Source organism: Equus asinus, chromosome X (genome assembly GCF_041296235.1).
Source record: "Equus asinus isolate D_3611 breed Donkey chromosome X, EquAss-T2T_v2, whole genome shotgun sequence".
Taxonomy (NCBI): domain Eukaryota; kingdom Metazoa; phylum Chordata; class Mammalia; order Perissodactyla; family Equidae; genus Equus; species Equus asinus.
In genome coordinates, this window is record NC_091820.1 from 137,791,742 (window position 1) to 137,819,276 (window position 27,535).

Consider the following 27,535-nt stretch of genomic DNA (forward strand, 5'->3'; position numbering starts at 1 on the left):
TTCACAAACAGCCACAAAGGGGATTGGTCCCGCCTTCCAAAGCCTGGAGCAATGGGGTACTCCCGTGCCTAGGGCCAGCCACACTCAGCTGCAATACTAAGAGAGTTGACAATAGCCTTGCAGGCCTGAGGCCTACAGCAAGTGTAAACCTCTGAGCCTAGCAACGAGCTACACTGGGTACCTACTCAATTAACAGGAAAAGTGCAACAGGAGTGTGCTATTAGATCTTGTAGCCAATGGTGCTGGGGCTCTCCAAACCTAATTTACAACAGCCAACCAGGGAAGGGAAGACTAGACTCCCTGGGCACCTGCAGTACCAGCAACTCTGCAATATCATAAGGACAAGCATAGCCCACACTGGGGTCAGTCTTGGAACATTTGGACTGGTGACAAGTGGGAAGCACACTGCTGGGCCTCAAAAGGCATCTCTTACATAAGGCCACTTCTCCAAGATCAGGAGACATAGCTGACTCACCTAATACACAGATATAAGCACAGAGAAAGAGGCAAAATGAGGAGGCAAAGGAATACACTCCAAGCAAAGGAACAGGACAAAACCACAGAAAAAGAACTAAATGAAACAGAAATAAGCAATCTACGTGACAAAGAATTCAAATGAAAACTCACAAGGATGCTCACTGATATTGGGAGACTAGATGAACACAGTGAATGTCAACAAAGAATTGGAAAATATAAAAACCAATCAGAAATGAAGAATACAATACTGGAAATGAAAAATTCACTAGAGGGACTCAATAGCAGAGTCGATGATACAGAAGAATGGATCAGCAACCTGGATGAAAGACTAGAGGAAATCACCCAAGTTGAACAGATAAAATAAAAAAGAATTAAAAAGAATGAGAACAGTCTAAGGGAACTCTGGGACAATACCAAGCACACTAACATTCATATTATAGGTGTCCCAGAAGGAGAAGAGAGAGACAAAGGGGCAGATAACCTATTTGAAGAAATAATAGCTGAAAACTTTCCTAACTTAAGGAAGGAAACAGACATCCAAGTACAGGAAGCACAGAGAGCACCAAACAAGATAAGCCCAAAGAGGCCCACATCAAGACACATTATAATTAAAATGTCAAAAATTAAAGATAAAGAGAGAATCCTAAAAGCAGCAAGAGAAAGGCAACAAGTGGCATACAAAGGAATGACTATAAGGCTATCAGCAGACTTCTCAGCCAAAATCCTACAGGCTAAAGTGCTGAAAGGAAAAAACCTACAGCCAAGAATACTCTATCCAGCAAGGTTATCATTCAGAATGGAAGGAGACAGAAAGAGTTTCCCAGACAAGCAAAAATTAAAGGAGTTTATCACCAAGAAACCAGTTCTACAAGAAATGCCGAAGAGACTTATTTAAGTGGGAAAGAAAGGACCACAAATAGGAATAAGAAAATTATTAAAAAACAAAAGCCAGGCAATAAAATCACTGGTAAAGGCAAAAATACAGTAAAGGTAGCAGATCAACCACTTCTGAAGATAATATGAAGGTTAAAAGAAAAAAGAACTAAAATTACCTATTTCAATGATAAGAGGGTAATGGATAGACACACACAAAACAAGAGATTAGATATGACTCCAAAAACATAAAATGAGGGAGGAGGGGAGTAAAAGAGTAGAGCTTTTAGAAAGAGGTCAGCTAAAGAGACTATCAACTCAATATAAATTGCTATATACATAAAATATTATATAGGAACCTCATGGTAATCACAAACCAGAAACCTATAATAAGTAAACAAATAAGTAAGAGGAAAGAAATCAATCAAACATATTACTAAAAAAAGCAATCAAACCACAAGAGAAGAGAGCAAGAGAAGAAGAAAGGAACAGAGAAGAACTACTAAAACACCCAGATAAAAAAGGAACAAAATGGCAATAAATACATAGTTATCTATAGCTACTTTAAAAGTCAATGGACTGGGGCTGGCCCTGTGGCCGAGTGGTTAAGTTCACGTGCTCTGCTGCGGCGGCCCAGGGTTTCACTGGTTCGGGTCCTGGGCACGGACATGGCACTGCCTGTCAGGTCACGTTGAGGCGGCGTCCCACCTGCCACAACTAGAAGGAGCCACAACTAAAATATACAACTATGTACTGGGGGGGTTGGGGGAGAAAAAGCAGGAAAAATGAAAAGAATACAATCCCATTTACAATTGCAACAAAAAGAATACAGTATCTAGGAATAAACTTAACCAAAGAGGTGAAAAATCTGTACACCAAAAACTATAAAACATTGTTGACAGAAATTGAAGAAGACACAAAGAAATGGAAAGATATTCCATGCTCTTGGATTGGAAGAATCAACATCGTTAAAATGTCCATACTTCCTAAAGCGATCTACAGATACAATGCAATTGCTATCAAAGTTCCAACAACATTTTTCACAGAAATAGAACAAAGAATCCTAAAATTTATATGGGACAACAAAAGATCCTGAATAGCCAAAGGAATCCTGAGGAAAAAGAACAAAGCTGGAGGTATCACACTCCCTGATTTCAAAATAGACTACAAAGCTATAGTAACCAAAACAGCATGGTAGTGGCACAAAAGTAGACAAAGTGATCAATGGAACAGAATCAAGAGCCCAGAAGTAAACCCACACATTTATGGACAGCTAATTTTCAACAAGGGAGCCAAGAGCATACAAGGGAGAAAGGAGAGTCTCTTCAACAAATGGTGTTGGGAAACTGGACAGCCACATGCAAAAGATTGAATGTAGACCATTATCTTACACCATACACAAAAATTAACCTAAAATGGATTAAAAACTTGAATGTGAGACTGGAAACCATGAAACTACTAGAAGAAAACATAGGCAGTGTGCCCTCTGACATCGGTCTTAGCAGCATATTTTCAAGTACCATGACCGGGCAAGGGAAACAAAAGAAAAAATGAACAAATGGGACTACATCAAATTAAAAACATTCTGCACAGCAAAGGAAACCATCAACAAGACAAAAAGACAGCCTAACAATTGGGAGAAGATATTTGCAAACCATATATCTGATAAGAGATTTAATATCCAAAATATACAAAGAATTCATACATCTCAACAACAAAAAAACCAACAACCCGATTTAAAAATGGACAAAAGATCTGAACAGAGATTTCTCCAAAGAAGATATACTGATGGCTAACAGGCTCATGAAAAGATGTTCAACATCATTTGCTATCAGGGAAATGCAAATCAAAACTACAATGAGATATCACCTCATTCCAGTCAGAATGGCTATAATTAACAAGACAGGAAACAACAAGTGTTGGAGACGATGTGGAGAGAACGGAACCCTTGTACACTGCTGGTGGGAGTGCAAACTGGTGCAGCCACTATGGAAAGGAGTATGGACTATTCTCAGAAAATCAAGAACAGATCTACCATATGATCCAGCTATTCCACTGCTGGGTATTTATCCAAAGAACTTGAAAACACAAATCCATAGAGATACATCCCTATGTTCATTTCAGCATTATTCGCAATAGCCAAGACTTGGAAGCAACCTAGGTGCCCATTAAGGTATGAGTGGATAAAGAAGATGTGGAATACTACTCAGTCATAAGAAAAGATGACATCCGGCCATTTGTGACAACAAGGATGGACCTTGAGGGTATTATGCTAAGAGAAATATGTCTGAGGGAGAAAGTCAAATACCATATGATCTCACTCACAAGTAGAAGATAAAAACAATGACAAACAAACACATAGAAATAGAGATTGGCTTGGTGGTTACCAGAGGGGAAGAGGGGAGGGGGGAGGGCAAAAGGGGTGATTAGGTGCATGTGTGTGGTGATGGATTGTAATTAGTCCTTGGGTGGAGAACATGATGTAATCTACACAGAATTCGAAACATATTACAATGTACACCCGAAAGATATATAATGTTATAATCCAATGTTACTGTAATAAAATTTTTTTTAATTAATTAAAAAAAGATTTGAGTCACTAAGATTCAGTACCTCAACCTGCAAACATTGGTTAGACACATGGTGATTTGTACCAGCTGGAGGCCTTTCTCTTTAACGTGTGTTTAGCGACAAAGGAACATTTGATGGAAAGAGTAATGAATTTCCATTAATTCAGTTAATCTTGATTACTTCCTCTGCCCCGTCCCCTTCTCTCTTTCCCTCTCTTTCTTTTTCTAAATAGGGATTGGCCCTCACCGAAAAAAAAAAATTCAACCAAGCATTACCTCTAGGAAGAGTAAAAGTCAGGAAGGAGTTGGGGTTGGCTCCGTGGCTGAGTGGTTAAGTTTGTGCACTGTGCTTCGGCAGCCCAGGATTTTGCCAGTTCGGATCCTGGGCGTGGACATGGCACCACCCATCAGGCCATGCTGAGACGGCGTCCCACATAGCACAACCGGAAGGACCACAACTACAATATACGACGATGTACTGGGGAGCTTCGGGGAGAAGAAGAAGAAAAAAATAAGATTGGCGACAGATGTTAGCTCAGATGCCAATCTTTAAAAAAAAAAGTCAGGGAGGGCCTCTGGAATCTAAGGTCTGGAAGTGAATTCATTATCATTATCAACTTTTTGGCAATCTTCACAGTCACAAGGGCATCCAGGAATAAAACTTCAAGCTTCAGGTTTGTTTTCCCTGACAAATGAGAGACAGATTGCCTGTGGAATTTGATTCCAGGGTGCTGGGAACATCCTGTATCTAAATAAATCTACTCCCATCTACTGGTGGTTGCCTGAACTTCCACTCAAAGCTGAATCACACTAAAAAACACAACTTCTAGAAACAGGCAAACCTGGAAACGGGGATTCTAGTTGGAGCCTCTACTGTTATGTACCCTTGGGCCAATCTCTTTTCCTTCTCTGCATATCAGTTTCCCCATATTACAATCCAGATGGTTGAGTAAAATGACCTGGAATGGCCCTTCCACTTTTATCAAGCAAGGTTTGTCTCTACAAGGATGCCTGGGTGACCAGGGATGATGGGGGCAGAACTAATAGCAGTAGAGGTGAGTTGGATTGATCCACTCCTGCATGTGATAGCCAGTGATGTATGCGTCCCACTATCCTTTTTAATTTCAGCACCCATGTGGGAAGGAGAGCATTTGCTGCAAGGCCAGGGGAAAGAGGGGCAAAGGGAGAAGGGAAAGGAAGGTGTGAAGGTGCTCTGCTGGTTAGAAGAAGGCAGGGAATTATGAGACTTATTTTTTAAAGTTTGATTTTTAAATGGTCAAGAAATGTTGATAAAGAGTTAAACCCTGAGCTGTGGGAAACACTCAGCCAACCAGACAACTGAAGCTTTGCTAGGCACAAGCAGTCCCACTTCACTTCACTGAGGGAAAAGGGAAGCGGGCTGTATTTCTGTGTGAGTGTCACAGCTAACCAAGAGGGAACCTGAAATCCGTTTTCATTGCAACCCTTCTCAATGGCATGCCTTAGGAGGTTCAGCTGGTAAACGTGACTGAGGTCTTTTTGTTGATTGCCCTTCTGTCCCCTGGGCTCTCAGGGACCTCTTTGTGATCTTGCTTTGTCATGGATCTGAGATGGGAAGGACAGAGGGATTTAGTAGAGGAATTTCCTTATCCTCTGAGAGCCTTCTGTTTCATAGGACAGTATTTGAGGTAGTGGAAAGAATAAGAGCCCTCTAGTCAAAATTCCAGGCTTTTCCACATGATGGGGCCAGAATGCAGGAGCACCGGAGTGGCCTGCTCTCCAGGAGCTAACTCCCTTGAACATCTGAAACACTGAACTCTGCCTTCTTTCCCATTCTGTGGTGTCAGCCCTGGACCCTCACTTCAACTTTACATGCCCTGGCTATGGGACAGAGTCATATCTCAGGGTGATCTCAGTTGGTGAGCCCTTCCAGTTCCCTGAGTTTTGTCCTGGGGACCCAAACCTGGGGCCAAAAGTACTCTGGGAAATTAAAGTTTTCAAGAAACTCTTGGCCTTCTGAAGCCCACTTTCCATCCTGATGGAGAGGCACTCGTGCTCTGGCCAGAGCTCTGTTATAAAACCCATTGGCCATCCTCCTTTCCCCACCCAGAGGCAAGGCACGTGGCTTACTGGAGGGTCAAAGGTTTGGGAATGAGCAGCAGTCGAACACCTGCTGATCCCCCAATGTGTCCAGCTCTTTCAGAAAGCAGATTCAGCCATGGCAGTCAAATCACCTCACTCCCTTCACCAGAAAAATACAAACTCTTGGGGACATGCACCTCCAAGAGAAGCGCACATTTTGCATTTTTGCATGAGAGGAAGAGCAGGACCTACCGTGTGCCCTCAGCTGCGGATCGGTGCAGAGCCCTACAGCAGCCAGCTCCCCTCCCTCTCCCCTGGTCTGGCCCCGCCCCTGTCTGAGGCTGGCCGGGGGACTGCTGCAGAGGTCTGGAGAGGCGGGGTGGGGGGGAGGGCGGGGGGCTGGGTTGCGCGCAGTCTGCGGGCGGAGGCAGGAGCGCGCGCCTTTTTGTGCGGCTCCTGGCACCTGCAGGATTGGTTCCGCTGGTGCTGCCGTCGGAGTGGGCGGAGCCAGCTGGGCGCCCGGGGTGCCCAGTCCCATCCTGGAGCGGCTGCAGACGGAGCGCACCTCGCGGCTGACCGGCGCGTCCTAGTGGCGCTGCGTCGGGCAGAGCTGCTGGGGGGCTGCTCCTCCCAGGCTCTGGGCTCTGGCCCGATCTCCGCGCTCTCTGCTCCGCGTACCCTCGCTACTGTCTCCTTAGAGGCAACTTCTAGCGAGCCCCCAGCTCCATTTCACCCCACACTGCCCCCACCCCGTCCCATTCCTCGGCCGTCCGGCCGTCTCTCGCGCCCTCTGGTCCCCGGAGCACCGCGGCCATGGGCATCCGAGGGATGCTTCGAGCTGCCGTGCTCCTGCTGCTCATCAGGACCTGGCTTGCGGAGAGCAACGACCCCAGTTCTACCCCGAAATTCCACTTTGAGCTCTCCTCCACTGTGCCCGAAGTCGTCCTGAACCTCTTCAACTGGTAAGCGGGTGCCCTCAGGCTGGGCATGAAGGCGACAGGGGCGGGCGGGTGGCCTCGGACCTCTTGGACGGAGCGGGCTGGGGGAAACTTGGACCCTGGTTTGCGAACCCTGGCCCCTGGGCCCTGCCTGCGCGTCCCTGGAGGAGGGTGGGGTAGGAGTGAGGGTAGCCGGACTTAGAGCCCTGTGCTTCAGCCCACCTGTTACTGCTGCACTTGACGGAGCCCGGTGTTGTGCCCAAACTGCAGCCCCACGGGTAGCGGGGAGGATGCCCTCACCCCAGGGTCTGCCATCCATCCTCAGGTATTAAGGCCCTGGGCAGCTAAGGCCCTGGGCAGCTTTTCCCAGTTACGTCCTTCGGCACCTGTGGGATTGTGGGGGGGAGGGTGTACAAGGTGATGAGCAATTCTCAAAACATAGACAGTAGAGACACCTGTTTAAGTCCGGATTTTAGTCTGTTCCCTGAGGCATGCATGTATATTTGTGCATGTGTGTGTTGAGCAGTGAGGGACCTTTTCTGATGCCGCAGATGGAAATTATGAACTCAACTCTATCGGAGCCCAGACAGTGATAGGTGACTGTGTTACTGTGTGACTGTTTAACCGTGTGGCCTGAGATGGATGTGCTTTTGCACTTACTCCTGTAAAAACATTTGAAGATTCATGGTTCTTTTCTGTGTTTGATTTCAAGTTTGTTTGGGTCTACAAATATCTGAGGAGATGTTAGTCAGTCAGCCTTACATATATATCACACACAGACGCTGAGCGCTGGCACATGGGTAATGTGTGGTCCTAAACAGGTGGGAATGATTCATGTGCACGCTTTGGAATGATGCAAAATGAAATTTTGTCACTAAAGATTATTGGGAATATTTTTTAATGGCAAACCAGAAATGAACATGTATTCAGAAAAGGGGGGGGGGGGTGGTAGTTGGACAAGGTTCCAGCAAACAGCTCTGCAATGGCCTCAACCCAACATGCCAGACTGCGCTAGTGAACACACACACACACACACACACACACACACACTGAGATTGCAGGGGCTGAAGTTCCCTGGTCATTGCGTCAAAGATCCTAGGAGTCATAGTGATGCCCAGAGCCTGTTCTCATTCACAAGCCCCTTTGGGGGAGAAGAGCTCCGCGGAAGGTCTAGGTGAATGGGGTGAGCACGTCAGAGACTTCTGGAAAGGCCAGATCTCTGCAGGGCTGAGCTGAGTCCACTTACATGTGCTCACCCAAGACACGTCTAGGCTGGAAGCACATGCTTAGCCAGAGAGATGCCTGCTCCCAGAATACATGTCTTTTTGAAGACAGTCCTGAGCCCCAAGAATCTGAAATGGTTTGGTTGGGCAACGGTCATAAATCTCTGCTATGTGAACAAGGCTTTCTCTCTGCGTCATATGCCAAGTCTTAAAAACAGAGATGTACAAAACCAAGGGCATGGCAACAAAATGCCCAGCCCCAACCCAGATCGGGGAAATGTGACTGAGCTGGAGAACATAGACTGGTTGGCTCAGCTCAGGAGGGCACTGAAAGTGAAAAATGACCTTTCCTGGGGCAATCAGGTGCCCCTGGAAGGAGGAGTCCCACCAACCTGGAAAGCTGCTTCCAGGCTGATGGCAAGGTGAGGCTCCTCAGGGAGTTGACGTAATGCATTTATCTGAGGGCTTATACCTGTCCCCTCTCTCCCCTCTCCACTTCCCCTACAGTTTCCCCTCCTCCCCACCCCCAATCCTGCCTGGTAACAAGGATCCAGTCTTTGTGCCCCACCCTGTGGATAAAGGCTGGGGATGGGAAGGGAGAAAAAGGAGTCTGCGTCACTGCTGCGCTTCTGGCTGACTCACTGTAGGGAGGGAGGGGAGCCGGGAGGGATGCATACATGCATGACTGTACGTGTCTGCGTGTGTGCGGGAGAAGCGACGGCCCTGGCAAGTTGACGTCTGAGGTGCTCTTTGTTGTTTGTTCTCTGAGAAGCAATGTGGCGTTTACTGATGACCAGCATTTATTGATGACTTCTCTGTTTAAGCAAAAATTGTGCAAATGAAGCTGTGGTTCACAAGATTTTGGACAGGGTGCTGTCGAGATATGATGCCCGTCTGAGACCAAATTTTGGAGGTAAGACATATCCAGACACTAGAGGCCTTTGTGTTAGGTGGAATACAGCTGAGACACAACAAGCTAGCCCCACCCAGTAAACTAACCAGTGACTCTCCGCTAGGCTCAACACTTCTGCCTCTCCAGACCCTGCCTTCCTGACCCTGCGCAGACCTGAAGTGGAGCACTCTTAGACTCCCAACCCCCAGGCCTTTTGCTCTGCCCCTGGAATTTCTCCCACTTCTCTGCCTTGTTATGCAAGGGGCCTTCTGCCTTCTTCATACTTTCTTACAATCCCCTCCACCAGCCTGAAGTGTGCGCCCTGGTTTAGCTGGAGAAGTGCAAACCACAGAAATGGGTGTGCAAAACAAAACACACCGTGCTTCTCAGGCTAGAGTTTTCTGCCTCATCTATAGGGAGGGCACATGTTCTTCTTCTTGAGCACACATTCTTTGCTCCCAGACACTCATCCCATTCAGCTAATTCAAAACTAAGAGCATGGTCTTCTCTGTCTAGTTTATTTCACCCATCCAGGTCCCAGGCACTTCTGCCTCTGCTCCCCCTCCCCAAGCCTTCAACTCCCTCCAAGTTAAGTCCATTCAATGCATTGTAGTCAGCGTGATCTTTATAAATCCAGCCTGACCACCTCAGGAACTTTTGATGGCTTTATTTAAGTGCAAAATAAAATCCAAGCTCCTTAGCGTAACACTCAGATCTCAAGCACAGAGATGAGAAATGGGAAGAAAACTGAAGCACAAACCTCCAGGGAGCCAATACATCAGTTTCTCCATATATTTCTGCCTAGCCTCCCTTCTTGGAAAGGGTGGCTGGCTTCAATCACACAGCTTTAAGAGACAGGCAACCTGCCCAGACCTCACAGAACAGGGGACATCAAGGAAACCTAGACCAAGGACAGACAAAAGAAAGAGTGCATTAAGTAGAGGTTAGTCACATTTCAGCTCAAAGGAAACAGAGGAAGAGCTAAAAAGCAGAGTGTCTAAGCCAGAGAAAGTACACTACTTCCTGCAGGTTGTAGAACTCGACACCCACTCTAAAGGGTTAATGAATGTTAATGGTTCACATTTGTACATATGAATAGAGGTCTTCTGAATACACAATGCTTCCACCCCAAAGGGCACACAGCTGTGAGGACTTACCATTGTGGTAGACCAGTGGAGGCACTGTGATTTGCCCAGGAAGCAGCCTTGAAAACCAGGGTGGTCACCCTGGGCCTTAAGCTTTGTTGGCGGGACATTTGACTGGTGTCCCCTTTGCTGTATTGTTCCCTCTGAGTATGAGGGCAGAAGGCGCAGCCCCAGGACCCAAGGTGAGTGTGCACTGAGGACTGGGAAGCTGGAGTGGAGAGGGTAGAAGGCAGGTTCTTTCAATATGGGAATTCAGGTGTTAGGGTACAGCCAGCATTCCATTGCATGACGACAGTTTTCAATCATTTGTACCAAGCACTGGTGCGTGTCAAGGGAGTAGCTACTACATTTTCTCTTTTTCCCCTATCTCATGTTTCTCAGCAAAGTCTGACCAACAGCCATTTAAGTACACCAAGCACGTTCTCCCCACTGTTTCAGGTTGTCATCTCTATCAGCATCCAGGGCCAGGGGAGGGAACAGGGGCAAGTACCAATCTCTGGGTATTGTCAGGTGTGTGTGGTCCACAATATCTCCAAGGCGCCTCACTAGCATCTTTTGAGCTAACTCAGATTTGTTTACACCTGATGCCTAACCTCTCGGGTTACACTAAGCTTTATGGGCATGCAGACCTGAAGCATATGAGAAAAGATGGGTCCCTGATCTGGCCAAACAGTAAGTGAAGGTGGGAGGGCAAGGACAATGCAGGACTTTTTAGCATTTAGACAGGAGAGGCACTACAGGGCCTAAGTCTGGGGCTGTTGTATGGGGTGGGGGTTGGGGCAATCAGTGGGACAGCTGGGCCAGGGGGTTCTGGATTGGGGGAACCCAGGACTCCCTGTAAGGCCTCCCACTAGACACAGAGTCAAATTCCCCTCTGTGTCTGAGGTGAAGTAGAGTTTCAGGGCTTCACACACATACACACACAGGCACACACACACCCACATGCAGAAGCCTCACCTAACTGTGGTCAGGTTCAAATGGGAGCTTTATTTCTTCCTTGAGAAGAGGAGGAAGATGAAGAAGAGGAGGAGGATCCAGGGAAAGTTAACAAAGCTGCTTCTTTCTAGTCAAGAAAAGTGGGACTCCACATTGTTGCAAAAGGCAGGTCCCTGAGGACTTCCTGCACCTGGCATGACACAGGTGTGGAGTGAAGGAATGAATGGGACATCTTCATCATTCCTTCATTTATCTGTTCTTCTGCTGGTACTCTGATGGATACTAGGGAGGAAGAGGAATTGGGGCAGCAAAATTTCCAAGAGGGAGGGAAGTGGTTACCCCCTCCCTGCCTTCCTGAGCCCCATCAGGAGGGACAGTGATGGGATATGGAGCTGAGGCCATGACTTCAGAGATAGCATTTAGACACTTTATCTGGAAGCTTCTTGCTCCCCTCCCTTATCTTTTCAGGGATGTGGGGTACATTAGCTAAGTTCTCATTCTGACCACCGCTAGCACGTAAGGTGTCCCCTCTAGGCGGGTAAATTAGAAAAAGTTCTCAGGTCCCCTTCCTCCAGGCTTCATCCCTGGGCCAGGATTCATGGCTGCATTTCAGCTCCTACTTGTCCCTTGCACTGGGAGCCCTTGGACAGGGCTGTGCTCTGGCCCTTTAGGGTTTGGGTCCCCAGGATTCCTCTGTAGTGGATGGAGTGGCCTGAGTGGCAAAGAATGGTCTAGGAAGAGAAGTCTGACACTAGAGTGAGGTGGGGGGGACATGGCTGCTTGGCCTCTCTGGAGCTTGTTCCCTGCCTAACACAGCTTTCATCCTCTAAAGGCATGTGGGAAGCCTGAAAGGCTGCAATAAACAACTGTGGTTCTAGAAACCCTTGTCACTACATAGCACTTCGCTGGGGATCATTCACAATTGCACTGAATGCTGGAGACTGGGCTATGCCCTCACACAAAGGCCCATTTACTTCTCAGCTTCCATTTGTATGCTGATTCCCAATAGCACTCTGCTTTTTGAAGCATTGGGATAGGAATAACACGTTTCCTTCTTTGCAGCTCAGCTTCTGGGCAATCAGCTTGCAGTGATGGCAGCAGCTGAAATGCAAGTGTCATGCGTGTTTTCATAGCAGCAGTGTGATGTAACACACATAGAATAATGACTTCGCTGTGAGGCTTGGTGGAGGCAGCTTTGAGCCAATGAGGAAACAATAAAAATGTATTTTTCCGCTGTACCCTATAGTTTACTACATATTTTCACATCCATGATCACATTTGAATGGGCAGTTATAACACCCAGGCCTGAAAAAGAAAATCAGGGGGCAGAAACACACTCAAACACAGACTCACACATTTAGTCACACTCACACTCACTCATACACAAACGCTCTCATACATGAACACACCCACGAATTCACTCACACACATACTTAACATAGATTCATATGAACATGCTTACACATTCACTTTTGCTCACACATTTATACACACATGAACATGCTAGCACATTCACATACACGCATGAACATGTTCACACATCCACTCACACACAAACATGCTCACATACGCAAACACACTCACACACAAACACATGCACACACACACGTACTTCCATGTTAACATGCTCATTCATTTGCACACATAAATAACTCACATACATTCCCTCACACACACAAAAATACTCACACGTAACCTGATACGCACACACTCACACATGCACATTAACATACTTGCACACAAACAGGCTCGTGTGTTCACTTATGCACAAGCATGCTCATACACATGAATATGCTCACTCACACAAATATGTCCACATATTTACCAACTCACACAAACATGCTCACACATGAACACACATTAACACACATAGACATCCACATTCACACTCTCACACATTACCATGCTCACACATTCACTCATACTTGCACAGTGACATGCAAACACACATGAATATGCTCATGGATTCACTTGCATATCAGTATGGTCACACATTCACTCATACACAAAGACACATACATTCACACATTCAGTCACACACAAACACACTCACATATACTCACATTCAATCTCATTCACATGGACATGCTCACAGATTCAGTCAAGATCATGAACATGCTTAGATACACTCACACTTATACACTCAAATGTATGATGAGTATAAGTGTGATCACTTATCACACTTACCACTTGTAAATGAACAAGGTTGCACACACAGACACATTCACATATTGACATACTCATACATTCACTCACACACAAACATGCTCACATACATGAAAACACACACAAATTCACTCACACACATGAACATACTCACACATTAATGTGCTCATATCCAAACACACTCAGAAATGCACTCACACATAGAGACAAGCTCACAAATACACAGATGCTCACACAGTCACTTGCACATGAACACATTCATACATATAGTTCCACACACCAACATGCCTATATGGTTGCATGTGGTTACACACTTACTCACATGCAATGTATGCAAGCACACAAACATGTTCGTATATTCACTCACATATGAACACACAAATTCACTCATATACACAGACATGCTCACAAACACACATTCATACACATAGGTAAGCTTACAAATACACCCATCCTCAAACATTCCCTTGCACATTAACAAGCTCACATACATTCACAAATAGTCACACATTCACTCACACATAAACATATTCACTTGCACGTTAACACACTCATACATTTACTCCCACACAACATACCTACACATACACATGGTCACACATTTACTCCCACACAACACACTCGAGCACACAAACTTGCTCATGCATTCTCTCACACACGGATATGCTCACATACACTCATGTACACACTGATACATCTACCTGCACATGAACACACTCACAGATTTACTCATACATGTGAACATGCTCACATACCCTCTTGCACATTCATTCACACAGACACGCCTTCACTCACACATGGACACACTCACATGCAGTAACACAAATGTACACACCACAAATCTTAGGTCGTATATTTTGGGCTCATTGCTCTTGAGTTCTTATCAGGAAAACATTTAGGAAACGAGTGCTTCATCCCCTTATTTTCTCTTTATTTTACCCATGAGGAAACTAAGGCTAAGAGAGGTTAGGTAACTTATTCAAGGTCACACAGCTAGTAAGTGTCAAAATGAGGTTCAAACCCAGGCCGTCTGGTCCCTGAGTCCGTGCTCTTATCCTTTTTCCTACCCTGCATATAATAGTGTCTTCCTGTATTACAGGTGCCCCTGTGCCTGTGGGAGTATCTATTTATGTCTCCAGTATTGAAGAAATCTCAGAAATGACTATGGTAAGTGTGTCAGCTCCAGCCATGGGGCTGGAGACAGGGGACATGGGAAAAGGAGCAGGGTCATAAGCCAACTCCAGTTGTTCTGACCTGCAACAGAGCCCACATGGAAGAACACGGTAGGTTTTGGAAACTACAGCCACCTGGAATAAATAAATAAATAAATCCAGATGGATTATAGACCTCAAAGTGAAGGGCTTATGAAGCTTTTAAAAGATAATATAGGATATAATAGTCTTTGTGTCTTTGTTGTCGGTAAGGACTTCTTTAAAAAGACACAGAAAACACAAACCATAAAAACAAATACTTGAAACTACAACTATATTAAAATTCTGTTTATCTAAACAATTCTGGAACTTATTTTTTGCAAAACAAACAAAACCAGCATAAAAGTGTGAAAGGATAAGTCAGAGTGGACTAAGATATTTGCGTCACAAAGGACTGATGTTGAAGATATCCATAATTCCTGTGAATTAAGAAGAAGAATATTTTAAAAACCAATAGAAAAATGATCAGAAAATTTGAACTGTAACTTCACTTTTGTGAAGAAAATCAAGGGGGCCGGCCCGGTGGTGCAGTGGTTAAGTTCACACGTTCCGCTTCTCAGCGGCCCGGGGTTCGCCAGTTTGGATCCCAGGTGCGAACGTGGCAATGCTTAGCACACCATGCTCTGGCAGGCGTCCCACGTATAAAGTAGAGGAAGATGAGCATGGATGTTAGCTCAGGGCCAGTCTTCCTCAGCAAAAAGAGGAGGATGGGCAGCAGATAGCTCAGGGCTAATCTTCCTCAAAAAAAAAAAGAAAAGAAAAGAAAAGAAAACCAAGTAGCAGATAAGCATATGAAAAGATGTTTGACTTTATTATTAATCAGTGAAATGCAAAATAAGACCACAATGAGAACCCATTACATACCCACCAAACTGGCAAAAATCAAAAGTCGGATAATACCATTGTTGGCAAGGCAGGAGCATTGGAAACACTCATCTGCTTTTGCAGGGGGGAGCGTGTAAACTGAAACTTGTAGTTTTTGTTTCATTGTGATTTTGGTATGTAGGGTGTGTTCACACAATAATAAACATAGTATATTCATATAAGGGAATATTATCCAGCAATGCAAACATATTTAATTACACATGAATCTCACAAATACGTTAAGTGAAAGAAGAAAATTATGAATACATACAGTAGGATTCCATTCAGAAAAAAATTTTTAAATAGATCCAACTAACTAATATGTTCCCTAGAAATACATACATAGACAATTAAACTCTAACAAAAACCAAGGGAATTATTATCATTAAAATCTAATCTAATGGTTACTGCTGGGAAGTGTGAGAAATATGTTCTAGAGGGAGACATTAAAGCTTGAAAGTTATTGGTAATATTCTATTTCTTAACCTGGATTTTAATTACGTGAGGTTCATTTTGTTATTCTTAACATTTAACATTCTTACATATGTTTCATTACTCATCTATGTTTATGATGTATTTCGTACACCTGCATACACATACACACTCTGAGCAAGGAGAGGTGGACAACCTCACTTACAACTGGCATTTACTTTTCTCTTCCCAGGACTATACAATCACGATGATTTTTCATCAGACCTGGAAAGATCCACGTTTAGCATACTATGAGACCAACCTGACCCTGACCCTGGACTATCGGATGCTTGAGAAGTTGTGGGTCCCCGACTGCTACTTTCTAAATAGCAAGGATGCTTTCGTGCATGACGTGACTGTGGAAAATCGCATGTTTCAGCTTCACCCAGATGGAACGGTGCGGTATGGCATCCGGTGAGTTTGCCCAGGGGCCTGGGGACCATCCCAGCAGGCTTCCTTCTTCCTATTGAGTATTCCAGGAATGCACTCTAAGGGACACACAGAGGAGCCCATTGCTTTCCAAATCTGTCTTGCACTGCCCCCTCACTCATCCTATCCAGTAGCTAAAGTGGAACCTTCAGAGTCCCACAGCCATCTTTGGCTATCCTGTCCCCACACCTTGGCTTCTGCTGCTGCTTCTGTGTGGAATGGCCCTTCTCCCCTTTCTAGGAGTCTAAACCTTGCCCATCCTTCAATCCCTAACTCAAATACCCCCTTTGTCAAGAAATTCTCCTTTATTCTCTCAACTAGAAGAGCGCTCCCTCCACCTTAGCATTATACATTTTGTTATTTATCTTTATGTCTTTTCTCTCCTGTCCAGTGAGGGAGAGAGACAGATGAATGCTGAAGCCCATGCAGTGAGGGAGGGGGATCAATCTCTGCCATTGGTCATATTTGCATAATGCAGGGGGCCTGAGGACGTGCAGTATGTGTCTGTTGTCTATGGCTCTGTACACACAGAATGTGTGCATACTAGAACTCCTCACTGGTCTATTTATAGCATAGCAGACAGTCACCAAGGCTTTCCTCACAGTGTCATTTCTTACAAACCATCTCTGAAGACAAGCACGAGAGATAAACTTAGCTCAGAAAATTGCTCCAAGAGGTATCTGCCAGTGTCCAGCTCTATCTCTGGATCTCTTCTTCTCTGGGGTGCTCCTGCTCTGTCCCTTTGTTTCCCTTTTCTTTCCCTATCCACTTTCCCATGGTCCAAGGCGCTGGAGTCAGAGAACAACAAAGCTTGCAAGGAACAGGTTACTAGTCACACTTGTTTCATTAAAAGGGTCCTCAGCTGATTAATGCTGGATGGAAGATTCATAGAAGGGAGAAAAAGACACACACACACTCTCTCTCTCTCTACCTGCTGTACAAAATGGAAATCGCTTCAAGGGTTGAAAGAGACTAGGCCTGGGTTAGCAGCTGGGAAGGGCAGGATAAGGGATGGGACAGAGCCTCCCAGCTGGAGCTGCATAGAGCTTTTGTAATTATTCTTCTTTCACACTGGTCATTTCTCCCACTTCCCCAGCTCCTCCAAGACCCCTCCCCAGATTCCTCTCACAGACCCACCACATGGCAACTTGAAGCCCCTGCCTAACACTCCATGGTCCACCTCAGATATGTTAATCCCTCCAACCTATTTACACCCACTGGTGTTTGCTAGGCCCCAGTACCCTCATAGGAAGATATGCAGATGAGAGCACTGTGAGAGCAGCTGCCATGGCCAAAGATGGGCCTGGGCCCCTACACACGTCTGTACCTGCGCATCGCATATGGGCACCCGTACCGAATCTGGAGTTTCAGCTGCTTCAGTGTAGCACAGATTCCTCTTGATGGTCTTGCTGCTTCTTCAGCATGAAAGTCCCTTTTCTATCTCTGCATTCAATTTCCTCAAGGGCCCTTCCTGTTCTGACGCCCTGAGGTTTCCTGACATGTCATACATCTCTTCTCTACTTAAGTCTTGCCACATTACTAGGTTTCTTTGTCACATACAAATTTCCTCTCTCCTCTCCACACAACTCCAACTCATCTTTCCTCTAGGAAGGAAGGAAGGAAAGGGAGAGGAGAAAGAAAGAAGAAAAGGAGAGAGGGAAAGAGGACTCAGCTCTAGTGTAGGCAGTATGGGAAGGTGGGTCAGTCCTTGGGGTACCTCACACCTCCCCACCCCTGCAGTTTTCTCAGGAAGGGTAGCTTGCCTGGGCTTGACTGGCTTTTCCCTTCCTTTTGCTTTTCCTTTGCAGACTCACCACCACAGCAGCTTGTTCCCTGAATCTACAAAAATTCCCTCTGGACAAGCAGACCTGCAAGCTTGAGGTGGAGAGCTGTACGTATGTCTCCTGTGGCTCCTTCTTCCCGACTTGGGGTTGTGGCCATCAGGAAACCAAAAGCAGACTTGACATTGAGAGGGATGGCATATCTGCCCTACTTCTTCCCTCTCCCCTTTCTCTCTCTCCTGGATAATAGGTAGACAGACAAACAGGTATATACATGGCATCTGGGATAAGGTGGCCTTTAGGATGCAAATAGTCCCATAGGGAAATCATACCTTGCTATTGGGAAATTGTGCACAAGCTAGTGGGTAGGAGCACATCTCTTTGCTGTGCTTTCCTTCCTGGCTGAGAAACTCTAAACTGAGAGCTCTCTTTCTGAGTACTCCCTCCCCCATGCTCAGGCTCAGCAAAACACAAAGTAACCCCAAAAAGTACAGGTTCCAACCATCCTTTGGTTTCCACAGCCTGCTCTGGTGTGAAATCTGCCTCTGCCTGCCTTCTGAGATTGACTGACTCTGTTTTTCTCTCCCTCCCAGATGGCTACACGGTTGAAGACATTGTATTATACTGGGAAGGCAATGGGAATGCCATCCAGGGGACTGAGAAGGTGCAGATCCCTCAGTTCAGCTTCCTGGGGAAGACAATGACTAGCAAAGAGGTGTTTTTCTTCACAGGTGGGTCTGACCCCTTCCTTCTCTCCTGTCTCTTGTCCCCTTTGTACCCTTGTAAACTCCTGGGGACCTCTGACTTTGACCTCTACACTCTGCTGCCTCCTTTCCTATGTCCTTCTGGTTCTGAACACCTTCCAAAACCCCCTTCATAAAATTCCAATGGCTTACCCTCTGCAAATGAGGAAACGGGTTTAGAAGCACTTGGCCAAGTTTAACACCCCACAGGTGTAAAGTATTCATGCTCTTGTTGATAAAAACAGGCCTCCTCTCAGGGCCAGTCTCTCACAGCAGTAATACCAGTATGTCTCCTTGCCAGGTTCCTATGTGCGCCTGATACTGAGGTTCCTGGTCCAGAGGAAAGTCACCAGCTATCTTGTGCAGATCTATTGGCCTACCATCCTCACCACTGTTGTCTCTTGGATATCGTTTTGGATGAACTATGAATCCTCTGCAGCGAGGGTGACAGTTGGTAGGTCCTGTCCCCATCCCAGGGAGGAACTTGGGTCATCTTCTCAGAAAAAAATTGAGAGCAAGGGAGGAGTACCTGGAGCAGTTTGTGACTGCACAGGCAAGGAAACAAGATAGAGCCTGCCCAAAAGGCATTTGTACAGGTGCTCTGCCAATACCCAAGAGATAGACCAACATCGGAGACAGGTGTGAAAAAAAACAAGGCTGGGATTTTGGTATGTTGGGCCCAAAGTACTAGAATTCATTATTTGTTAGATATATAAATGAATGGACAAGTCATACATTTAGATCAGAAATATTTTAGGGCTTACAAAACCTTCCAAGGGATGTGATCTCATTTAGTAATGAGGAACTAAAGGAAAGCCTACGTACTGGAAGGTAAAGGGGGGAAGAGCTGTCACAGGGCAAAATAGAGCTTGAGACGTAAACCACTGTGAAACAATGGCTGCAGATTTTGGGCTTTATCTGAAGAGCAATAGGAAGTCACTGAACCAATGCAGCACAGGCTGGGTGTAAAGATAGGGGAAGAGGAGCAAAGAGAGCACTTGAGCAAAGGCCCCAGGCCTAGAGAGCCAAAGGCCTTTGGCTGAGGGCCCTCCCCACCCCAGAGATGGCCATCACTCCCTTCATGTGGGATGTGGGCCCAATAGCTTGCCAAGAACTTCAGTCACCTGAGGAGACTAACTTTGTGCCATGTTGTTTATAGGTCTGACTTCAATGCTCATCCTGAATGCCATCAACTCACATCTGTGGGATAAACTCCCCCAAGTTTCTTGTATCAAGGCTATTGACATCTATATGGTTGTATGCCTCTTCTTCGTGTTCCTGTCCTTGCTGGAATACGTCCACATCAACTATCTTTTCTACAGCCGAAGACCCCGACGCCATCATAGGCGACGCAGGAGAGCCCGAAGAGTCATGGCCCGCTATCACTACCAGGAAATGAAGCATCAGGTTTGGCTTTTTGACTGACAGTCAATTTCCCTGAGCACCTCTTAAGCCTAAGCTTAGCACTTCACCCTTTCACATTTTTAAGGTCCTCTAATTGTCACATACAACACACACACACACACACACACACACACACACACACATACACACACATACACACACCAGATAACAAAGAAGTAAAACAATTTATCATCACTCCTTTTTAGGTTGAGTCATTTCCAAGGTCACAAGGCTAATAAGTGGCAGAGCTAGATTTCCCCAGACCTCTGGACTTCAAATCCAGTCCACTTAACATGCTTCCAAGGGCAGGTGATGCAGCCAGAGGGAAGAGGAGCACAGGGAGCTGAAAGGAAGACACAGACACCAGAGAGGTTGGCCTACCCCTCCTTCCTTTGCTCTTCCCACTTCCAAAGCCATGCTGAGGCTTTTGCTGCTGGAAGTACATTAATGTCCAGCAACCACCCTCCTTCACAGGGAGCCAAATCTTAACTACATGAGGAGGCCTTGCCTTCGTCCACCACTCAGTGCCCCAGAGAAAGCAGCTGCCCCAGGGAGATATAGGCTTGGCGTCCACCATGGACTTCCCTTGCATGCTAACAGCCTCTTGCTCCTGTTCCTCAGTACCTTGCACACCAGAGACCCGAGGAAGACATGACTCTCTCAGTGGAAGAGATGAGGAATCACATGAGAAGTGCTGATGAGGAAAACCCCCACCGTCTTCCCTCCCCATCAGTGTTTGTTCATGTAGGATCTGATCCTACCGACTTCAGGAATCTATCTACCGTCTCCTCAAAGGATGACCAGGTTAACATAGAAGATGAAAATGGCTCTCCTCCCTCCAGACCAGAGGAGGCCCACCTGGGAAGCCCAGAAAGCCTTGGGTCTTTGACCTCCCTCTCAGTGCAGGCCCCACTGGCCACCTCGGAAAGCCTCAGCTCACTGTCTTCTCTCTCAGTCCAGGCCTTGGTGGCTACTGGAGAAAGCCTGAGTGATCTCCCCGCCACCTCAGAGCAGCCCCTGCACAGCTATGGCATTCGCTTTAATGGTTTCAAGATTAATGACAGTATTATTCCTACCGAAATCCGCAACCGTGCTGAAGCCCATGGCCGTGCTGAGTCCCGTGACCCAGAAGACCCTGAGGAGAGCTCCAGCTCAGATGAGAACCACAGCCATGGCCCTAGTGGGAGGCATCTGCTTGTCCACGGCCGGAGGTATGTGCGAGAAGTACGCTCCAACCTTGATGAGATCCGTACCGTGCCTGATGACATCAAAGTTGAGAGTGGCTGCCTTGACCTCAAGCATGATGTTGGCAGTACCTGGAGCCTTAATGTTGATGATTTCATGGGCTTTGAGCAAGACAAGGACAGTAACTCCGAGTCTGATGACAGTTGCCCCCCGAGTCCTGGGTGCTCCTTCAGTGAAGGGTTCTCCTCCAAGCTCTTTCACCCTGACTATGTCCCTAAGGTAGACAAGTGGTCCCGGATCCTCTTCCCTCTTGCTTTTGTGGTATTCAACATTGTTTACTGGGCATACCATATCATTTAGTCCCGCAGTGCCCCAGAGTGGCAGGGACACTGAGCTCTACTCCTTTCACATTTCCTTTTGTTCTGTTTTGCCTTCTTTACTTTGTTTTATTTTGTCGTTATGTGGGCAGTCAAATAAGTTCTACTTTTCTCTTTATAAACATGATGTGGGAGTAGTTAGAAAGGATGTGTTTTGGCTAGAAGGAAAGAGATTGAAGGAGGAGTTGGAGGTAAATAGCACATTGATTTTCCTTTTCTGCTAAAAGGCTATCACCTTTTCAAAGACTTCTAACTGCTAAGAAGCATGGGAAATCCCCGGAAATGTTTAGAAGACAGAGAGGAGCCAGGTTGGGGAACGGAAGAAGGATCCACTCCCTGTATACAAACATTTCTGGGGGAGTTTCTGTCCCCCCGAGGTGTTGAATTTTCTTTTTCACTATTTTTTTTCTTCTGTTTTTTCCTCCTAGGGATTATGGTCCTTGCTCACTCCCTGCTTAGGGTTCTACAGGAGAATATCAAGCTGGGTTTGGCTGGGGTGCACAGGGAAAGGGCTAGCCATGGCTTGTAAGTGCAGGGAGCTGGCTCTAGGGAACTTGGGGAATTTTGAAAGTGCCTTTTCTCCGGTGTCTTTTCTGTTGTGTTTTGAGTGTGGTGTTGTGGCATGGGGTTGGGAGTGGAATGTGGGAGGGTGGATAGGGGTGCTGAGTGGGATGTTAGGGTAAGTGAAAGAGCATGTTTCCAGCAGGAGCTCGCAGGGAGTGCATTATGTCGGGTTGGAGATTAGTCAGATTGAGCTGGCATCTTTGGAGGGATTGGAACTTCTCTTATCTATATTTCTGCTTCAGAATGCTTGACAAGAGGGACTCAATACCTCTGTCTAGGTCAGATACTGATTTGATCACCAGTCACAGAGCAAGCACTTGGTGAATGAAGACTAGGGTTAGGAAAGTTCTGACTTGATATTTCACTGTCTAATCCATAACAGCAGACAAAAAAAACTGTTGTGAATCTATATACTAATCCTCTCTATTTGTCTAGTGCATAGTAAGTATCAACGAGCTCACTGACCCATCACATCGTCGAAGCCTCGCGGGAGCCCTGTGAGCCAGGGAAGGCAAAGCACATCATCCCCAGTGTTCCGAGGGGAAAAAATAGAGGTTATGTACCATGTTTGAGGACATGCAACCTGTGAGTGGTGGAACCACCTCACTTGCTCTTCTTCTTGTCCTCTTAACTCTCTCAACCGAGGCGCTCCCCTTTCTCCCCTCCCCTTTACAAAAGGGGGTGCTCTATCAGATTCTGATTATCTGCCAGGCACCAGACCTCATTCTACAGCACCTGTAGCATCTCTGCAGGAAGAGGCTGGTGACCAGCCAATGAGTGTGAACCAAGCACATGGAACATGGGCAGTGCCCACCCAGTAGGGCTCGTAAGGGAAATAGAAAGTAGCCTATGCTCCAACTTGCCAAGCAGTTCCACCTCATTGACAGAGGCTGTGAGGGAGCAATATTTGCCAAGCACTCAGCCTATGTCCCTCCTTTCTCTCTAGGCAGCCTCTCCTACAGCCCCTCAGCCACCTACCCTTTTAACTGTGTTTCTGTGTTTGTGTTTCTGTGTATATTTGCATGTGTGTGTGCATCAAGGTAGTTCTGTATGCACATACAACCATTTGAGAAGCTGTGTAGTTCTATGTATAGCGGTGTAAATCTATATTGGTGCATATAAGAGTATATATAACAATGAATGAATGCATATATGTGTGTGCGCACCCCTATGAAAGAGTGTGTAAACTTGTGACTTACATATATGTGTGCTTGTGTGTACACACATGGGTTTATTCTGTGTGCGTGTATATAAGTGCATGTGTGCATGCCCATGTTTATTTCTCTGATTTGAATGAGTGTGAAAGGAAATACATATATTCCCTGTTGGTGGCTTTTCTAGAGCCACCAGAATTCCCTTGGCCTGTTCCCACATAAGGGGGGCTCCTATTTGGCCAGGCTGGTTAACTGACTGTTTCTTTCCAATTCCCTGTTCCAGGGAGCAGTATCTCCGAGTCCCCAACCACTCCTCTTCTCCTCCCTCCACCCACCTGTGCTGTCTCCTGCATAGAGGATGCAGAAGAAGTAACTGTAGTCCTAGGAAGTGATAATTTAGTGCCTTGAGGAAGGAAGTGCTCAAATGTGGGATAAGCTTGGAGTGCAGAGCATTTTGCTTTTTCCTGGAAAGATATGTTTTGGAGTAACAAAGATGGGGTGGGGGGAGGGAGAAGCCTTGAAGATGCATTGAGGACAGAAATATGATGTAAACAGTGGGGTGGGAGAGCTAAATAACTGGAGAGGGGGTTGTATATAGCCTTTATAACTCATCCCTTTATTCCAATCACCTTGTTAGCCTGACACGTGTTGGGGCTGTAGGCAGCCGCAAGCACGTGGGTGATGTGAGGAAATGGCCCAGGGGATTGGCTGCTAGCAGCTGGATGCAGAAAACCAAAGGTGCCTGGGAGATGGCTGCAGGCATGGACTGTGGTGGTGGGCCCATTCAGGGACAGGGGCGCTTTAGTATCCCATCCTGGGATGGTTGTTGGCTAAACTTCAGCCTTGGATTTCAGTCCAGAACACCCTCCTTCCACCCCCTCCAGGGAAAGAGAAAGTCAGAGGGGTGAGAAGGCTGACCAAAGACAGAACTACAAGGAGCCCCAGGGACTGACTGCCTAGTTCAGTCCAGCTTGTCACCTCTCTTCTTTTCTATACAGGTAGTATGCAAATATAGCCTCCTGCACATACATGCCACAGAGACCTACACAGTCACACATACATACATACACATGAGGACACTCACCCTCAGCAGTATATACATATACACACACAGACATGCACAGTCACATACAGTCACACATATATTCCCATGCACAATCACATATGTTTACCTTCATATTGTCACACACACACACACACGCAAATCTCCTAAGACAGCTAAAATCAAGAAATTGTTGCTGGCATGTCTAAAATTGCCTCTTTCTTTTTGGATACCCCTCAAAGAGAGATCCAGGTTGAGGGGAGAGCAATGACCCCACATCTGAAGTTCCCATCGTGGGTATTGAAAGACTTGCTTCCTGGGGCCTAAACATTTGTTGGTTGATTTGGATTTGGGTTTTCAGGATCCTGGAGGGCCTTTAAGCCCTGAGGGAGGCAAGCAGTTCATTTGGGGTGAGGTCATACAGAGAGATTGGGCAGTGAGGACAAAAAAGGGGATTTTAAGATGTGTCTGGCAGCAATGCACAGGAAAGCTTCAGAGCACAGAGGAAGGGCAGAGAGGCCAGTTGTAAATATCTCCATAGATCCACATAGCTAGATATAATCTTATACCTTAAAGAGTACCTTGCCCTAATGTGCTGCAATAAGAGCAGTTGAGCTCTACTGCGACTTATACTGTGTGAGGTTAAGTGTCAAGGTGAGGTGGAGGTTTGGCAATTACACCTTTTCAGAAATTTGAACCTTTTGGGTTTGCCATGGACTTGGTTTTTTTAGCCTGAAAATTGCCAGATCTCCACTTGTCATGTTCTCTGTGTGTTCTGTCGTCAGCATTGTCGTTGAGCCCCATTCCTAGCTGTCCCCAGCCAAAGAGGCACACCCTCCTCTAGCTGGCTGCCTACATCCCCTCCCACTCCTCACCTCACACCAAGTAACTCTGGAAATGCAGAGCATCTAGCAGGGCGCTCCTGGGGTTAGGCCCACGGAGCCTTTTTCAGCCCCAGTCAATCGGAGAGTGCTTGTAGTGATAGACAATTTGGGGCTTGGGAAGAGGGAAGGGTCTTGCTGAGTCTGGGATGGAGCAACTCCCACTTTACTCCTCTACCCACCTTGCCTTTCTTTTCCTCACATGGACTATCCAATTAACTTGCCCCCTAGAATCCCTTCTCCACCACTACCACAGGAAGGACACTCTCTGTCTCTCAAAAGTGTCACTTTCTTGTGGGGATATATGACACATTTCCTAGCAAGGTCTTGCCTGTTCCATCTGTCACTGTGGGGTGTCTTTGCAGAGATAATGGACGATCTGTTGGGTCTTACTGGAGCTTATCAAATGTGTTCTTACAATCTGTGTCATCTTGTTAATAGCAAGGCTACAAAGTCTTTGCATATTTAGAGCAGAATTTTGCTGAGACTGTGGCCGTTCCTAATGAGGCTTCCTTATTCTGTACATAAAAGAGCTAACCCTTTGAGCTATTAACTAGTGAATGCATTTGCTAAGCTATCCACCTGCATGGTACCCTGCTGCAGTGATGAGCAGCAAAGGAAATCGTGACTTGTCCTACAGAAAGTGCAGTGTGTTTGTGTTTATTGTATACTGTCCTGTGATCAATAAGAAATCTGTACTATCAGTGTTGGGGTTTCAGGGTGGGGGGTGTTACAGTGTCTCCCTAATCTACTTCAATTATGAAATAGCCCCAGTTGATCAGGGTCACCTCTATTAATTCAACATGTGTGAGAGCCTGCACCCACCATCTTACCAGACTGCATCTCTGAGGTCAGTAGTCATCAGCAGAACTAAAGGTGTCCGAGTGTAGCGCAGCTGGCCATGGTACCTGATGTCCAGCAGTGCCAAAGAATTCTTCAGAGGGCAGCCAAGGCATGCCATTCTGGAGGCAGATGAAATATGGTAAAACCACACACACGCAGGTCTTCAGGAGTGGTGCTGGGCCCAGGCAGTGAGAGTAGGACCAAGACCCACAAGTCCTGGATGAACTGACCCACAAAGGGCTACAGAGCAGGAGAGAAACCCCCAAGATGACCCAATGCTGTCTTTGTCCTCATTAAATGTACATTTTTGCGTGAAAAAGACCTTGACCAGTCCTGACTTCAAAAAAGAAAAACATGAAGAAACATAAAATTATGCTTCTAAAAAATATGCTGAAATAAAGGTTTGTAAATAGCCAAAAGAAGAAAATAAATATATATAATGGCAAATATGCGTCTGCGTCACCATGTTTCCTCTGTTTTGGATTGGGAGGGAGCTCCATCTGGGCCCAGGAAGCTTCTGGCTTCCATTGTTCACCTTTGCCTTCCCACAGCTTTGCACATCCACCTCATTCCCTGGGATATTTGAATCCAGAGGTTTCCAAGTAGAGGGGAGATAATAATGTTACAGTTGAAATCAGGTTACACTTTTACACAAGCCATTCTAATCATTTGAAACAAAAATTTTAAAATATGGCAAGCCATTGTGGTGCCAAAATACTGTGCGGACATTTATTTCCATTTTGGAGGGGACAAGGTCTTCATAAAGAACATTTTTAAAAAGATATGAATATGGCCAATAGACATATGAAAAGATGTTCATCATTGCTAATCATCAGGGAAATGCAAATCAAAACTACACTAAGATATCACCTTACACCCGTTAGATTGGCAAAAACATCCAAAACCAAGAGTGACAAATGTTGGAGAGGTTGTGGAGAAAAAGGAACCCTCATACACTGTTGGTGGGAATGCAAACTGGTACAGCCACTATGGAAAACAGTATGGAGACTTCTCAAAAAGTTAAAAATAGAAATACCCTATGACCCAGCCATCCCATTACTGGGTATCTATCCTAAGAACCTGATATCAGAAATCTCAAGAGTCCGTTGCACCCCTATGTTCATCGCAGCATTATTTACAATAGCCAAGACGTGGAACTAGCCTACATGCCCAGAAACTGATGATTGGATAAAGAAGATGTGGTATATATACACAATGGAATACTACTCAGCCATAAAAAAAGACAAAATTGGCCCATTCACAACAACGTGGATGGACCTCGAGGGTATTATGTTAAACGAAATA

At 46.0% G+C, this 27,535-nt stretch overlaps 1 protein-coding gene across 1 annotated transcript; it reads left to right on the forward strand.

Moving 5' to 3' along the window:
* The first annotated feature begins 6,531 nt into the window (after nucleotides 1-6,531).
* GABRQ (gamma-aminobutyric acid type A receptor subunit theta) lies at nucleotides 6,532-26,674 on the forward strand. The gene is made up of 9 exons (XM_014864684.3): nucleotides 6,532-6,943; nucleotides 8,967-9,055; nucleotides 14,381-14,448; nucleotides 16,021-16,241; nucleotides 18,065-18,147; nucleotides 18,631-18,768; nucleotides 19,082-19,234; nucleotides 19,940-20,187; nucleotides 20,806-26,674. The coding sequence occupies exons 1-9, from the start codon at nucleotides 6,795-6,797 to the stop codon at nucleotides 21,727-21,729; spliced, it is 2,073 nt and encodes a 690-aa protein (XP_014720170.1). The 5' UTR covers nucleotides 6,532-6,794; the 3' UTR covers nucleotides 21,730-26,674.
* Nucleotides 26,675-27,535: the final 861 nt, after the last annotated feature.

Coding starts and splice junctions, on each gene's coding strand:
- GABRQ (XM_014864684.3), top strand. CDS start 6,795: ATGGGCATCCGAGGGATGCTTCGAGCTGCCGTGCTCCTGCTGCTCATC. Junction 16,242..18,064: donor ACGGTGCGGTATGGCATCCG/GTGAGTTTGCCC, acceptor TTTCCTTTGCAG/ACTCACCACCACAGCAGCTT. Junction 19,235..19,939: donor TGCAGCGAGGGTGACAGTTG/GTAGGTCCTGTC, acceptor TGTTGTTTATAG/GTCTGACTTCAATGCTCATC.